This window comes from Sinohyriopsis cumingii, chromosome 19, assembly GCF_028554795.1.
Source record: "Sinohyriopsis cumingii isolate HCF-2022 chromosome 19, ASM2855479v2, whole genome shotgun sequence".
NCBI classification, from domain to species: Eukaryota; Metazoa; Mollusca; class Bivalvia; order Unionida; family Unionidae; genus Sinohyriopsis; species Sinohyriopsis cumingii.
The window spans coordinates 29,930,480-29,948,668 of NC_142979.1; the positions used below are offsets into that span (position 1 = coordinate 29,930,480).

At 34.7% G+C, this 18,189-nt stretch overlaps 1 protein-coding gene across 1 annotated transcript in view; it reads right to left on the reverse strand.

Annotated features, from left to right (window-relative positions):
- LOC149775361 (transmembrane protein 132B-like) overlaps positions 1–18,189 on the reverse strand; it is a 113,707-nt gene that overhangs the window by 20,625 nt on the left and 74,893 nt on the right. Inside the window, exons 5-8 of the mRNA XM_089943856.1 lie at positions 17,871–18,014; positions 15,046–15,248; positions 11,515–11,803; positions 4,285–4,476 (exon numbers count right to left, since the gene is read on the reverse strand). Coding sequence (XP_089799982.1) covers positions 4,285–4,476; positions 11,515–11,803; positions 15,046–15,248; positions 17,871–18,014 — 828 coding nt within the window. The remainder of the gene's footprint in view (positions 1–4,284; positions 4,477–11,514; positions 11,804–15,045; positions 15,249–17,870; positions 18,015–18,189) is intronic.

The window sequence follows — 18,189 nt, forward strand, 5'->3', positions numbered from 1 at the left end:
ATAGGTCTTTTATTTGCATAAAGTCATTACATCATGTTACAGAAAAAGATGTAAATTTGACAGCCATCATTTTATTGATCAAGATCAATCAATCAATCAAGAGAGAGATGACAAATTAATTCCATGTCTTCTGCTGAATCCATTTTAGCTAAAAAGCAGTACACCAAATACAGAAATCCACTAAATACTACTGAAAGAAATTGGTATGCATGTTTTTTTAAATATATATCTCATTAGCCAAATGCTCCAACAGTCACAAACAGGAAACTGCATCAAAATAATTAAACATCTTAGAGCTATATTATGATCAGGTTATTGATGCATCATTTTCATAAGACTGATTTTATTTCTATCAAGAAAAGTTTTAAAATATATTTTTCCTTACAAGAACAAATAATAGGAAACGTGGATACAACCATGCAGAATGCCTTAAATCTGTTCAACATTTAAAATTTGACAGTATTCCAAATTAGTATTCATTTCAACAATACACTAAGATCCGATTAATTAAGAACAATTACCAAACTTCTGCTGTTAATGATGGAACCATAATTTGAGCTGTAAACTAGAACGTGCCAAGTCAGATGGCTTCATGTTAGAAATGCACTTTCGCATGCTGAAACTGACATCATTTTAATCTAATGCTAAAATTTTAAAACAGTGTTTACAATGGTCACTATCTTTATATCCCTAGAACATCGGCTCAAGCTAATTCTTTATTAGGAAGAGACCATTTAAGTTTCCAAAGGGTCATAATGATTTTAAACAATTTTATCTTGTGATGCATAAAAGAATTTTAAAAAATGCCCCAATTGGAAATGACCAGTCCCAGACAATATAAATGCAGTCAGAATTGATCTAAAGTTCTTAGCAGTGTACATATATCTTCATCGTTTCATAGTCTTGTGACTGCATCATCACTCTTCAAGTACTAAACACGTGTTTCGCATTTAAGTGTAAATTCAATAATTTTTGTTTTGTTGTTTTGTTTTTACTTTAATAGAAGCAGCTGTCATTGGGAATTTAAATGTACATACCTGAGAGGATTACTTGTCATGTTTAAACAGTATGATGACTTTGCACTGTTCATGAGATCAACAAGGTCTCGACAAGTCAGTGAGTGAGTTTGTTCAGATTTCTCTGAATAGTCAAAATGTAAGCTTATGCAAAAGGTGACAATCAGCCTTTTGTAAATGAAAAAAAGTACATTAGCATTAGTACAGTTTTCAAGGTATTGTGACTATGTGAATATTACCTCAAATCTGATTGGGCATTATATCTATTATATAATCTTCATTAGAACTTGGAAATGTGTATGATCATCTGACAACAATGAAGGTAAATTGGTGCCCATCTCTCCCTACCATATTTCAACCTGTAAAGATCATACTTGCAGAGGTCATACACAGTAACCCACACCCATCTGACATAGACCATGTCCACTCTGTGGTGGTCATCCTCAATGACTCCACCAGAAAGCATAATGAGCAAAGCATTTCTTCATGAGCCCCCATGTCAACCCTGTCAGGATGTGCAAAGAGATTGTAGATGGGTTTTTTTCTTAATCCTCTCTGCTCTCTCTCCACTCTTGCAGAAATCATAAATGCCGACCCCTGGTGAGGAAAAAGTGTAATCCAAGTGGACAAAAAGAGTAATCTGAGCAGAAAAAGAGTAATCCACATATAACATGTTAAAATTCAATAAGCATATGTACAAAATGATTTATTTACCCCTCTGCTCTTTTAACATCAATTACTGCCTAAGGTTTTCAAATGTAGCACTTTTAGCTTTGAAAAGCAACAGACTGCCATGGTGCATTTCAAAACACTTTTTTACCAGCTGAGACTATGAATGTTTTGCACACCAGCAGAGCACAAAGTGCTGGGTTACTGAGCCTGGATCTGAATTTAGTTTTATTTTGGTTAACAATACTGAACAATCTCTCACAACATTAGAATGGTAAAGAACCAATATTCCTTTCATAATCTGACAAAGAGGAGGAAATTTATATCTTCCAGTTCTTGGGTCTTTTAACTTGGAAATAAGGTGCCATTGCACATCAACTCTGTCCACATGAAGCATGTTGTCAGGTAGAATACCAACTTGATACTTCAGTTCTCCTTCTAATTTATCGGCAGCCTTTCCTGCAGCAAGGTGCATCAAATGACAGGGACAACCTGACTGGTACACTGATGGAGACATTTTTCAAAATATAGAATAGAGTGTAACTCCTTTATGAATTCCAGTCATCACTGATGCATTATCAGCCCAAAACCCCATACAGTTCTGCTGACTTATGTTTATTCAAAGCATTATCATGCTAATCAAAAATGTTTTCTCCAGCGGAATCTACTGTTAATTCTGGTAATGAAAGAAGAGCATGTTGACTTTGCTCTTTTTATGATCAAAGTTTCTTACATAGATTGTTGTTGTTGTTGTTGTGGGGTTTAACACCATTTTTCAGCACGATAGGCTATACATGGCGGCCAGTATTAATGGTGGAGGAAGAACCCGGAAAACCCCGGAAAGAACCACCGACCCACGAGAAGCTACTGGCAAGCTTTCTCACATGCCCACATTGGCTGAATCTTAGACTCAAACCGCCGCAGACAGAGGTGAGATGGCAGTGATCCGTAACAAAGAGCGCTTTAGACCACTCGGCCACTCGGGGCCCCTCTTACATAGATTGAGTACAACTTTTTGTCATCTTAATCACTACTCCTGTCTGTGGCAATACTAATGGACCAATTTTCATGCCTTCTGCAATTTTAAGTGAAGTACGGCATTTTCTGCTAAAAACAAAACAATATTAGATGGTTTTGTTCTTGCACATGCATATTTTCTTCAATTTTGTAATCAGAAAACAGCCTTTGGAACAAGGCACCAATGTAGTCTTCTACCGCTAGGGGTAGTCTGTTCTATAAAGAACTCTGTAAATAAAGCCTCTGCATTTAACAAATTTGTGTCCACAATTGAGTTCTGCTGTAAAAAAGAAGTTACCTATGTACTGGAGTTAGCAAAACGAGCTAATTCAAGTTCTCTTTGTTTTACCACCATGACCAATATTAAAATCCTTTCCACACAGCCTGTGCAGTATTAAATTTTGACCCACGTTGAATTCTGACCCAGTCGGGTCATTTTTCAAAGGCTGTGATCACATCAAAATCATTACTGAAGAAGAAAGTGACTGCTCAATTCAGTCCTTCGAAAACACCTTTGAAGCTATGCCACTCTCATTCTTAATTCGGTGTCATTTGATATAATACAGTCAAAATTTAACACTACACCTGCTTGGGCGTGTAGCTGCCCTAGAATGGAACACTGTAGTATGTAATTCATGTATTCATCTTTGAATTGGTTTTTCATTTTTTTTCTAATCCATCTGTGAAATTATTTGAAAAACATTTCTGCTCTAACACACGCATCGACTAGAATAAATCTGATGACTTTTAGCACCAAAACACCTACAGACTGGTTCTGTACCAGATATGAAAATGAACAAAGAATCTGCGAGCAAAGATTAAAAATTAGAAAACCAATGTGTTCTCTCCTAACTAAGTCATATAGCTGCTATAAATTGAAACCAAGGGTCAGAAGTTTGAAAGTGAAACCAGCATGTTTCTTGTAAATAGGGCAGCTGCTATAAATAGATTATAATACTATTAGGAAAGTGCATGCAAGTCTACAGACAAGCGTACTCTTATGTTGTAGTTATGAAGAAGCCATCTTGTCTAGAATACAGTCTGTGGGATTATTGGGATCTTAAAAAAAATGAGAAAACAAATTATTAATTTTTTGGGGAGGGGGATATACTGAAAATGTGTAATCCGAGTATGTTTATACATAAGGCGTAATTTAGTGAAAAGAAGTGTAATGATTATGCCAAAAGTGTAATGGTTGGCATGTATGAGAAATGCATGGGGTTCCAAAACTACACACAAGCTGTACTGTAGTATATGGTAAACATTTTATGTGGTAAAACTTTGTACATGTTAATATTTACATGCTCATTTAAGCGTAATGTAAAAATAAACCATTACATGGTGCACTCAGTGGTTTGAAAGCTGTACTCCAGAAACAAAAAATGTGTATGGGCAGACAGAAAGATAGAAACAGCAACAGGTATATCACTTCCGCCCACTCATATTGCAAGGGAGTGGATAGAAGGAAACAAATTAAAGTCAATATCCTTTGTGGAATATGCCGTTCATATAGACTATTAATTCTGGAACTTTGATTTGGATGATCAGGGATGCACTGTATTAGATAGCTGCTATTGTTTACCTGATATTGGTTCAAAAGTTTGCTGTGTACTTTGGCCAATGCAGTTAGTGCTCCCACAATTTCCTGACTGGGCTGAATGTCTAGTGTTAGCCCGCTGACCAGCTGAATTGACATCCTCTCAACTGATACCTTGTCACTGCCAACTCGGATTTCCTTGGCTGCAATGACTCGTCCATTCCTTGGAGACAAGACCTAGAGAAGATATCAAAAATATTCTAAAAACAAGGATACAGTGCACATACTGTACCTTGATAACTTATTCTAGTTCGTACAGCCAGATTGAGTTGTTTCTCAATGACATTTCAAAGAGTTTTCAATGAAAAGCAAAAAAGCTTTAATTATTTTTTTTTATTAAGGAAATTGGAACTTTCTCTTTACATTACTCTGTTTATCACACTATAAAGGGATACAAAACAAGAGGAAAAACAAGAGTCCCTCAAAGAGACTGACACCCTACTCTCCGAAATGAATTTCCATGACAATCTCTTCTTTCTAATGACTTAGTGTTGAAACCATCTTTGATATTCTTGAGCAAAAAGATCTTAAAATTAGCCATTGTGGTGACCATACTGGCTGAAAGACTGGTACCATCTCATTTAGGAAAAATTAGGCACCATTAGGTGACTTTTGGTGAATACCCCAAACCATTTAGGAGAATTAGTAACAACAAGATCTTCAATATGATCACTGTGGCTGCCACATTGATGTCTGTAAGGCACCATTTTTATTTAGTACCAATAAGATATAAAACAAAATCAGTTGGTGAAAACTCAGACTGGCATCCTAGGATTGACTAGATATCATAATTATTCTTCTGATAAAAATCATTTTTCAATATAATTTTCCACTTAAAAGTAGCAGTAAGATTTCAAGATGACTGCTATGATGGCCATACTGCTGCTATGATGGCCATATTGGATGTAAGATCAGTGCCATTTTAATTTAGTACCAACCAGACATCATAGGAAGTCTTCTGCTGAAAACCCAATGCTGATGATGACTTGCCAGCCAGAAGGAGTGTTATAAACAAGATTTTCAAAATGGCCACTGTGGTGACAAAATTCACTGTCAAATCAGCATAATTATCATTTAACCCTTTACCTAATGCAAGTGCCTTTGGACACCACTACTCCATTCTCATGGAAGCACCTTTCAATGCCTGCTATAAACATTGGCCATTTTGAGCAGGTTTTCACAGTGCCAACTTCAGGGAAAACCCTAATCAGATACTATATTCACTGGTGTGAATGACTATTATGTCAGATTACGTGGTCGCTGTTTGAGATCTGGTAGAAATCTGCTATTTAATGTAACTGAGTCGTATTCTCCACTCTCCAAAATGGAGGCAGCAGATTTCTTTCAGAACTTACTCAAGTTTTCATGATTAGAATCACAACTATGAAAGCTTCACTAACTAATGTAAAGGCTCTGATACTGATGTAGGCAGCAATTAGTTTTTATAAATTATCAAATTCAGTTGATTGATGTTGACACAAATAAAGAACATGTAAATTTTGAGTATGAGAAATGGCAGCTATAGTTGGTCAGGCTGCTTCATGGACTTGATGGTGAATGAGTTCTCTCAAGATTTTAAAGCACATAAAAAAGTCTTCCATGAAAAATAATTATACTGCTATAACGATCGGATTTTGCTCTTAAATCTTTCTATACATAATGTACACCAAAACTGTAAAATGGTTAAAATTAATGTTAAATGTAACAGATGTATGTGTATGGAGTCGAATAAGTAATAGGTGTTCTATTTATAGCATACTGCACTGGGTAACTTTGTTACATGTATATTGAAGGGTTAAAAAGTCATACTTTCTATGAGGTAAAGGGTTAAGACAAACTATATATTAAACACAGATCTGGATCAAACCTGGACAAACCAACACGCCAATTTGAATGCAACAATTGTATTTTCACTTTTTTTACTTATTCTATATGTCTGTAATTTAATAATCATTTCAATAAAACCTATATCCAAATCATAAGGGTTCGCAGGTCTGCCACTGTGGTGGCCATACTGAATGTCCTACCCAGCAGCAGCATTTTCTTTTACAAGCAACTAGAACTTGGAATGAATGTGTGTGTGTAAAGGTTTCATAGTAATCCTCCAAATAGTTTAGGAGTATCAATAACAAACTTGAACTAATGGACAGGTGGACGATGGAGAGATGGGTGACTGTAAATGGTCAATGGATGACAGGCCATCTCATTTGCTCTTCTTCTCAATGACCATTAGAGCCAAACCATATGACTAATTTGAGTGCCACTATAGGAAAGGGCTGCTACAACGTCTGGCAACAACCAATGTCCTTTGTCATTTGACAGTTGATCCCCCAAAAATTTATCCCATTTTATGTATTTATCCACTATTTTTAGAAAAAAAGTAAACATAAACAGATTCTGAACATAAAAGTTAAAACATATTTTACTTTAATATTTTGCATGGCTTAAAATTCAACGAGTTTTTGGAAAAGGTCAACAAGTTTTTCAACAAATTCAACAACTCTTCAATGTCAAAATCAACTTTTTATAAATTAAAAAAAAATTCAAAAAGTTTGCATGGCAACCTCTGAAATTCAAGGATTATTCAAGATTGTACAAACCATTTCACAGAAAGATTTTCAGACCATCTCCGTCTTTGACAACAGTAGTTTATTTCAGTCCACAAGAAAATGGGATTATGTTTTGAAAAACAATTTCACATGCAAAGCAAAAGAATCCAAAATGTTTTAGTCTCTTTAAATCATATACCGCTAATGAAAATTTGAAATCAATATTGAGTTTGTCATTAAATAAAACAAAATTAAAGTATATATGATGGAATGAATCTCAAGCAATTTTCCAGACAGTTTAAGAAGAAGTGTATTGCTGTAGTAAGTGGGAAAGTACCAGGTTGGACCTTCATCCACCGAATAAAGCCTGAAATATGATGAAAATGGCATTAAACCCCATGAAACCACAAATACTGTTAATTGCTGAGTGCTGAAACTATGCCTGATATTCTTCAGTGCTAACAAATATGATTTTTGAATTAGCTGTTGTAGCTGACATACTGAAAATCAGATTGGCACCATTTTCATTTGGGAAAAAGAAGACATCATTAGAAGACTTTTGTTGAAAAACCCCATGTCATAATGATCATCCATTCAGGGACAAGATATTCAAGACAGCCATTGTGGTAGTCATACTGGATGTACAACTGGCACCACTTTCATTTAGGACAGACAAGGAATCATAAGAGTCTGCTGGTGAAAATCCCACATTGATACAGACATCTATTCGGGATGAGTCGACACAACAATATTTTCAAGATAGTCTCCATGGTGGTCAGTCATTTTCATTTAGGACAAACTAGGCACCATAACAACCTTTCTGATGAAAACCTATGTCAAACTGACCTTCTAATCAAAAGCAGTACCAAAAACAAGGTTTTCAAGCTGACTCATATTAGATATCAGACAAGCAACATTTTAATTTAAGATTAATAAAACACAAGTCTTTTAGTGAAAACCCATGCTGATGAGACTATTCATTCAAAAGAAGTAGTGCTAACAATATTTTCAAGCTGCCACTGTGGTAGTAATATTGAAGTCAGATTAGCACCATTCTCACTTAGGACCAACTAGACACGATAAAAAGTCATTTAGTGAAAATCCCATGTTGACCAAACCATACAGTCAAGAAGAGTAGTGATAACAATATTTTCAAGATGGCCATAGTGTGGCAGCCATACCAGTTGTCAAATCAACATCATTTTCATTTAAGACCAAATGGACCTCATACAAATTCTAGCGAAAACCCCATGTTAATATGGCCAATCCATTCATGAGGAGTAGTGATAACAAGATTTTCAAGATGGTGGTCATATTGGACATCAGATCAGCATTATTTTCAATTATGACCAACCAGACACCATAATAAGTCTTTCAGTGAAAACCCCATGATGATATAACCATCCATTCAGATGGAGTAGCAAGATTTTCAAGATCACCACTGTGGCACCATATTGGATGTCCAATTATCAGATGTCACTGAATTTACTTGTACAGTAATACCTTGAACATTCGCAAGGTTAGGTTCCAGAACCAGTCGCGGATCAGGAGGAATCGCGAATGTTTGGTACGAGTCACTAAAAATGCTAATAAATGCTTATTTCTAGGGTTTAAACCCTAAATATGACCCAAATCATGCTCCCAAAGCACTTTAATTTCATTTAAAAGTTAGCTTAATACATTACCCTTAAAAAGAGAAATAAATGGTTGACGTAAAAATAGAGTACAGTATCGCCTAATGGGTATTTGCCACACTAGCGCATTTACAGTACGGTACATGTATACTAATAATAGCCCTATACTAATTCATTGGCTGACGTTTTCTTTTGCACTCACAGTAAGGTAAAACCAAGTAACGAATGGGACTGTAAACTTAATGACTGACGTTTTCTTTGTCATTTTCAGGAAGGTAAACTAGGTAAACTTCATATGTCACAGAAGTCATATAACGAAGGTACAATTCAATAAAATAAAGAAAACATGTACAGTACATAGAGGGTACCAATAAAAATTTCGCGAATCCGTGAATTCGCAAATCCAGAAACGCGAATGCACGAGGTATTACTGTATTGTAAAAGAATTTTTTTCAAATCTAACAGAATGGTATTGTGACAATATCACAGGTATAACTTAAACAGCCATAAATGGAATGGAATAATTATGGGCATTTCAACAATGTGGCTGGAAGGAAGAGGTAAAATACAGCAGGAAAGTGACCAAGAAGAAACCTGATGTGTTGACTGGATATGAGGGATGGCTGCTGATAGGAGATGGTCGCTAAAGATTGTTAGTATATATCTAAGATCTAAATTATCTATACTGAAAAGATACAAGTCGACTAAAATTAAAGTTGCAAACTATTTTCACCATGCATTGTTTATATCAGATTTTCATTCAAGTTTAATTGACTTAAATGTGCTATCTGGTAATGAAAGTTTTATTGCTAAAAATTGGTTATCATATTTTTTTAATGTTTTCAGGCCCTGTTTGCCTTCAGACAAATTTTTGCAAAATAATTTTATAATCCCTTGTGATATCTGATGATGTTTTTGGATACAATCAATTGAGATATTGTGTTCTGTTTTAAAGAAAAAGTTTCAGTATGTTTGCCAGTCACTAAAGAAACAAAGTTTGCTGAATTTGACACATATAATTATCTGAAAAAATTACTGTAGCTTACTAAGCTAAGCAAGAAATATTTTATGTGATCATGAACATACTGCTAACTAAATTATTTTAAGTCTTTAGTGTCACATTTCATCAGAGATCTGCAACATTATCTCCTTAATGTGGACAGCATTTTATGCAGATGGCCATTTGACAGTGCATTTGTCTAAAAGTGAGGTCTAGCATGGGGCTCAAATACACACGATTGTGAATGCACAATCACATTGGGAAGGTTTCAGTTGAGGGACAACTAACAGCTATATCTGTAATGTAATTAGCAGCCATGATCCCCCATATTATCTTACTAAACAATACATCTAAGAGTTGGTATGGATTAGTAAATTCAAAGGAATCTTTAAACAAAATAAAACATTATCCTTGTTGGCAGTATTATAAACAGTTGATTGTGGGTAGTTATTGTCATGAGGGTATTAACCAGTTCTTTGCCTTACAAATAAGTGAGTTTTAAAAAAGGACAAGAAGAAAAAAATGAGAAGAATGACAACAGATTTATACAAGTAAACATACAGCTTCCATTTTCAAACATGTCCAAACAAACAGTATTTGTATTATATTTTCTGTCTGCGGTAAACAATTTGTTTTAAAGGCTATAACAGTTTTGACTTAATATTTACTTGCCTCTTTCATAATCCAGACTGACAACTCATTTAATCCCTCTTTCATAATCCAGACTGATCTATTCTGTTACTGACATTCCTCAGTGATATGCTCTATTTTCCCAGCTGACAACTCATTTAATCAACCTGTGGATCTGACACAGGCTCTGTGTCCAGAAGATCCATATTCTGTTAAATGTAGGTAACTGTTCTGCACAACTGACAACTCCATGTGATCATACCCCACACATGACCCCTGTTTCGTTGTGGACACCCTCTAATGAGATTAACACATAGCTCGATCAAAGTGTCACAAAAGATCATGCTCAATCTCCACAAAAATATGGCCCAAGCCTTTTTAATCACCATTGGTCTGTCAGGTTCCTATTGACTTGGATATCATACTTTTGTGAAACTGATACACTTTAACAGTAATGTATATGTAGTAAGGAAACATAATGCTTACCACGAGGATGAACTACTGGTGAGATTACTAATATGAGGAAAATGAAACAATTCTTGTGATATGAATCAATTCCTGTGGATATTACTAATGTGGGGGAAAAGGAAATATAATGCTTACATTGAGAATGAATTCTAGGTGATATTACAAATATGGAGAAAAGGAAACAAAGCTGACAATTAGGACGAATTCCAGGGGGATATTACTAGTATTGGGAAAAGGCAACATAATGCTTACAATGAGGATGAATTCCTGGTATATTACAAACATGGGGAAAAAGGAAACAATGCTTACCATGAGGATGAATTCTTGGGCTAGACTGTGATATTTATAGCATGCTTTTATTCAAAACAGTATGGATTATGCTTTCATTTCTTTTTACCTGGTGATGAAATTGGAATATTTTGCAGTGTAGATTTTCACAATCATTAAGTACATGGAAGTGGCTCTTGGGAGATTACTAAGTATCTTTGGAAAGCATGCCTAGCCATGGCTATAATATATGTAAAGATGAGATTTTTTTTGGGTGGATGAACAAAGATCACAATAACTAGTTAAGTACTGTCTCTTGTTCATTTAACACCCAACACGTAAGACAGAAATATTTTGTTTTCACTCAATGGATAGCACATTATCATAGATGTTAATTTCATCGCTCGGGCATTTTTTTTCCCCATTTGTTTTCAGACAATGAATGAAGGAGTTTAAGATGATTTTGGACAGAAATAACAATATGTTTTGCCACATGAAAATATAAAGAAAACATGGTAATCGTTTTTCTTTCTTCAACATTTTTGTCTTCTCTTGGATTAAAAGTATGTGAACATAGAAATTAACAACACCAGAAAACACTAAAACTATATACAGCCCTTGCATAGAAAAACCAGTTGTCTTTATTTTTTCTTTTTGGTCTTCTTACTTGTATCTCAGTCCTTCCCTGCCCCAGCCCCTCGATGATATTTCCATTCAATGTTGCAATCCTGACATCTGACATGCGAAGCCTGTTCTGCATCAGATCTGTGATTTTTATGTAGGCCTTGTGTCCCATGAAATATTGTACTTCATGGGGGGTCTCAATATGAAAGCGTGTATACAGATTTATCAATCCTTGCTGGAGACGTAAGTGGCAGTTCCGCATCAACAGCTTTTCACTTTGCCACTCAGAATTCTGATTGCTCTGCACCTTATGGTCTTTTGCAGGGTTTTTCCTGAAATGCATAACATGTACATTATAATGAGCAATTAAACAAATATCAAACCACGAATGAGAAGACATGAAAGTGCAAGTGGTCTTGTATTAACTGTCATGGTCTGAAGGCTTGCACAAAAAATATAACATGTTAATTCATTCATTAATTGGAAAGTTATACACAGTTATAGTAATTAAAGTACCTAATTATGAAGAAGTCATATGAAGGTGAGAGTGGTCACATAGTATCTGTCACTATTTGTAGAATTGCACACAAAAATTTAACATGTTTATTGTTCATTAATTAAAAGTTTAATTAGTTTCTTTCCCAATAATACCCATGAAGTGGATGCCATAGAAATCAGGTATAATTGTTGTGTGTGTCTGTATCTCTCTCTCTCTCTCTCTCTCTCTCTATTGAGAGAGAGAGAGACAGAGATGTGCAATCAACAAGGATTACACAAATAAATAAAGGTACCTATATTCTGTTCTAAGTTGGTAGAACGGACAAGTTTGATATGGTGTATGGGTTCAATGAGCCCTTTGGCAGAGATGTACTCCTAGGCCATATCAAGCAAGTTCTTTACCCTGACTTGGAACAAACCATGAATGCAGTTTGTATTTATTACATAACCATTATTTTCATCTTGCAAATTTTTTACTTATATACTAGAAATGAAATTCAAAAGAGACTGGGATTATTAAAAGTATGGTTTCATGCATCTAGACATGCAAAGATGTCAGTGAAAACAGTTTCAGTCTTGATGTGTAACAGAAAATATGGACTGATCAAGCACCAAATCAACCAAGATTAAATGAGTAGGTAATAATGAATTACAAAGGGAGACGACTTGAAAATCTATAGAAGAAGAAAAAAAAACAAGTCATCCTACACTGCAAAGGCAAGCTTCAAGGAATCAAAGGATACTAAAAAGGATGTATTGGCTGCAACAAAGCTCAAATACAGAATAATTATGAATAATCATATTTCTTAAACACTTATATTTTACATCATTAATGGTCCAAAGAACTGCAAATCACTAAAATTTAGGCTGGCATGAATTTTCTTGCACAACTATTAGCTAAGTATTTACCCCCTGAATAAGGGTCATTACATAGAAGAATGGGAATAAGGAATAAGCAGACTGTCACTAATTGCCCATACAAATATTAACTGAATAAGCATTTTATAAAATTCATTGCACAGGCTTAAGATCAGAGACTTCTCTAATCCAATACACAAAAAGGTATATTGGTGACTGAATTATTTCAGCATGACAGTCATCATGATCAAATTGGTTTCTTTCAAAAGACAGTCAGGGTGCCCCATTTTATGATAGGTTAAAACACTGGTTTCCTTCAAAAGACAGTCAGGGTACCCCATTTTATGATAGGTTAAAACAATGGTTTCCTTCAAAAGTCAGTCAGGGTGCCCCATTTTATGATAGGTTAAAACACTGGTTTCCTTCAAGAGACAGTCAGGCAGTGTGCACCATTTTATGATAGGTTAAAACATTGGTTTCCTTCAAGAGACAGTAAGGGTGCCCCATTTTATGATGGTGAAACATTTGTTTCCTTCATAAGACTGTCAGGGTGCCCCATTTTATGATAGGTTAAAACATTGGTTTCCTTCAAGAGACAGTAAGGGTGCCCCATTTTATGATAGGTTAAAACATTGGTTTCCTTCAAGAGACAGTAAGGGTGCCCCATTTTATGATAGGTGAAACATTTGTTTCCTTCAAAAGACTGTCAGGGTGCCCCCATTTTATGATAGGTTAAAAACTACTAAAGATATTCCAAGTTCATGTATAGTGTCATTGACACCTTCATGGGAATGTTTTTGCAGTTTTCAAACCTAAGAATTTGTTTTCTTCATTTACTGGATACCACTTGTATATCATTTCCAGCTTCTTACAGAGTTCAGGTTATGATACACTGAGGTAGAAAGTGACATCATAAGGAACTGATCATGTCATTTCAAGCTTCAAAGTAGGCTTTGATTTTACAAAAGCAGAATACTTGAATTTTGTAACATACCATCAGGATGAAAGCCTGGTTTCAATATACCAGCTACAACTAACCATGATTATGAAGTTTTTCAGTTACACTATATCTGAGGAAAACTTTATTATCTTAATTATGCTCAGGAAGATACAAGTATAAGTACCTTTTTTTATATCACAAATGACTCTGAAAATAAGACTCAAAACTCGAACAAAAATACAGTCACCATAAAAACCAACGGACTGTCCTAATACAGATGAATAATAGTAATTCAAGCACGCAAAATATGTGTGAAACTATCCAATTAAATTTGTAATAACCTCACCATGTTTGGTGATGCCGTGAGCAGATACACATTTCACTCTGGAGTTTGGTGTGTGTGAGCGTGTGTGTGTATTAACATCTTGTTTTTATTATTCATAGTTTTTATTATTCATAACAAATTAGTTCCAACAATTATCATTTTTTTACAAAACAGTTGTATCTGTCACAAATTAATGGTGAAATATAATTATATCAATGATCTTTTAATCAGATGTTTGATACATGTCATATATCCCAACATGAAGGCTAAATGGAATTAAAAAAACTAAAGCAAATTAAACCGAAACAAAAACACAGCATGTCACTTACCTATAAGTGTATGCAAATGTGTTAACTATATGTATTTTTTTGTAAGACTGTGTATCATCCTATGATTTTCAGAAGAACTCTTTCTCATTTGTCGAGTAAGTGTCTTTTGTGTTTAATGAGCCCCTCTGATCAATATCTTGCCCAAATGTTGTCATCACACTCAGTTCCACTGCCTATTATATGAATAGTGTACCTAGAAAATTGTAGTCTTCACTATCAACATTTCTTATTTTTATCAATAGGCTCTCTCCAAAGTCAGCAAAATGTCTTTCACAGTATCAGCTATGGTGAAAGTTTAATCATCCCACTGGCCATTTAATAATCAGGGAGAAAGCTGTGATCTTCTCTTGAGCTGAAATAATTTCGTTTATCTTAAGATAATTCATGTTTTCCCAAACAGTATAATGGGTATAATATGGTGTTATTTTGCTATAAATCTGAGCAAGATATTTTGTTCCAGCTACTGACAGATGGAAATTAAGCAAAATGCAGCAGGCCCCCTGCCCAGTACATTGAATTGTTGGTTCTTAATAAAACTTCAGTATACTATGGTACTATTGATGTACATTCAGAAATACGGTTGTACAAAATGCTTTGTGGGACCCAGCTGTGGTGTTTACCAACCTGAAGTCCTTTGAAGGCACCCGCCATCCACGTATGTGACTAAGCCTACTGTCAGACAACTCAATTTCCAATCTATCTTCTGGAATCCACACTCGCATGTAGGTAAAAGCTGTGAAGCGTCCAGACTTGGCAATGATGGTCACATTATGTGAACCACGACTCTCTGTTCCATCCACATAGATTGAAGAACAATCAGAAGCAACCTGAAAATGACACTTTAATTTTTGCATGTACAAAGTATACCTTATAGAAAGTATCTGGATATGTATTTCGAAAGAAAATACAGCAGAATTTGCAGACAGAAATGAAATCAACCAAATCATGTATCTGTAGTGATTAAGCAACCCATCAAAAACCTTTTAAAATTATATTATAGTATTCTCACTCCATCCTGTTTTGTTTGTTAAAAACAGAAGGCATCAAGGATATAAAAAATGCTCAGAACTTAGTCATTTCATTCAATGAGTTGTAAGTTCTAACCATACTGTCCCCAGGAGGTCCCAAACAATATCAGCTTGTTGGCATTTTGAATTTTAAAAAGTCTCTTTAGCAACATGGTCACCATATCTGCACGAGCCAGTCATTGTTTTCTAGCAAAAGATTTGGTGTAGTTTGCCATCATTGACAATCTCAATAATTCTGTAAATTTTGGAGTTACATCTCTTTGAACACGTGCATACAAGAGTTAGTCATATTTATTTATTCAATTTATTTAAAAAATATTGTAATTAGACATTGCAAATACTGGGTGCAGCCAACAGTTTTTACTGAAACAGACTATTCTAGAAACCTGAAAAGGACAATGAGCAGTCTATCTGCTTGTTTACATCAGGAGCTTCCATTTGCTTTGAAATGAAAATAAGGCAAGTGTTACGGAACCATTGCTGACAATCAGGTTGGAAATGATAAGTCAATGAACGAAATGACTACATTTTGTGCCTTTTTTATATCCATGATGTTTTTCATTTTTAAAATTGGTAGTGGAGTACAAACAAATGGGAGAGTAAGCAAATACTATAGTTGTTTGCGTATCACATGCAAAAACTAACACTGGCAATATTAGCCAAATTCCTAGGCTAAGAAAAATGTTTTTTACTGCACTGCTTTTAAAATTTGGGTAGGTAGGTTGGTATTTGCTTATTAAGCATATATATGTCAAATGATTTTTTTGAGATTTCTTTCTTTTATCATGGTGGGGAAAAAAGTATAAGGTTCAGCAATGGGAAACAGGGACTGTCATCCGACCAGAAAAACACAATGGGGGGGGGGGGGGCTTACAGGACTTATAAAAAAACTTAGGAAGACCCTGGATAAATTTCCAACTTCTAAATTTTTAGCATACTCAAGTTCAGTCTTCAACAAGTAATAATTACAAAATTCCAAAATCAGAAAGAATTATTTAAGAAATGTTTTGCATATTCTGGCCCAATGATCTGGAATAGTTTAATCAAAGACGTGGAAGACGCACCCCCATTAAATGCTTTCATCAATTTATAAGAAAATGGCTACATGATATAGGTCTGATTAATAAGTAAACTGTCATTCATTCAAAGTTTCTTACCTTTTCTATCCTCCTCACAATATCATAGTTATCTTTTCTTTTCCCTTGCCTTCATTTTTTTAATAAAAATTGTAATTAGCTGTGTTATGATACACCTTTGCACATTTACCTCAAAATATTTGTATTTAATAGTGTGACTCATAGGAGATTAGTCTTGTAAACTAATTGGGTTATGCTAAGAAATTTTATTATTATTATTATTATTATTATTATTATTAGGACATTAACTGATTCTACTATTGCAAACTGAGTTCATTAGCAATACATTATTGAAGCCAATAAAATATTTGTGATAAGAAAAAAAATACTATTAGCATGCCAAAATCTACAAAAACAAACTTATAACCCATTCTATTACAATCTAAAAAATATTTCAGAAAAATTGCAGTAAATTTGCAAATTCTGATGCTTCAATAATTACTAAACGCAATGTGATAAAAAAAATTCTTCAATTTTCATGTCACAATGAAGAGACCTATTTCACCTTTTCAACCTCAAAGTAAAAAGAATTAAAGTCTGATTTCTGTTTTCTACCTCAGACCTATTAATAAGTTGTACAAGAGAAACATTTATCTTCATTTACCTCTCCACTTGACACATTTGCTGAGGCAAACTTTGGAAGACATACATACATCAAGACATAAAAAAACACACTCTAGATACTTTACTAATGCTTTGAACCTGATGCTAAGTGAGAAAATAACAAAGCATTTACTCCTCTGCAACTTGCCAGCTACAAACAGCACTGAACCAGGTCCTATATTCTCTAAGCTTTTTGATCCTAAAACTCAGTTTCAATGTCCAAGTCCCAAAGCTTAGACAGCCTATATCTTCAACTGAAACAAAGCTGTAACTGGGGAACAATCTGATTTTTCTTATGTTCATTTTTCTTATGTTCATCTATAACAATGTTGAATTTCCACAATGTATGTGTACCCTATTATATACGAGTTTGAGGTTTCCAGCTTGCGTTTTACATTCAAAATGTTTCAAGAATTTAATGCAGATCCACTATCTCATAACAAACAGATGGCATGGGTTCTGTGCTATTGGTTCTATTTATTATTAAAGAAAACAATGTAATACCCGATTTACAGGGGCATTATCTGGGTCATTACTTTTAAAAATATTGTGTCTGCAATATCAAAGAGTTAATATGGTAACACATGTACCATTCTTTGTTGTGCAAAAAGTTTAATGCCAAACTCCATAAGAATAATATCAACATTTCTTCTCCCAAGAAGCTGCACAAAATTACTCTCACCTTGAGAACATCCACTTCTGAGGAATGGCACTTTGTAAGGTGTGTTACATCTCTGAAAGTTCCAGCATCATTAATGGCATAGATCCTCATGGGGTAGACTTGTTCCTGTCCGGTCAGAACAGCCATATTCAGTAATTCATTGACCTGTCACACAAATGTACACAATGTCAAAAATGTTACTTAGATCCTATACTGTACTGACTGTACAAATGTCACTTGGGTCCTATGCTGTACTGCATGTACAAATGTTACTTAAGTCCTATGCTGTACTGCATGTACAAATGTTACTTAGATCCTATACTGTACTGATTGTACAAAT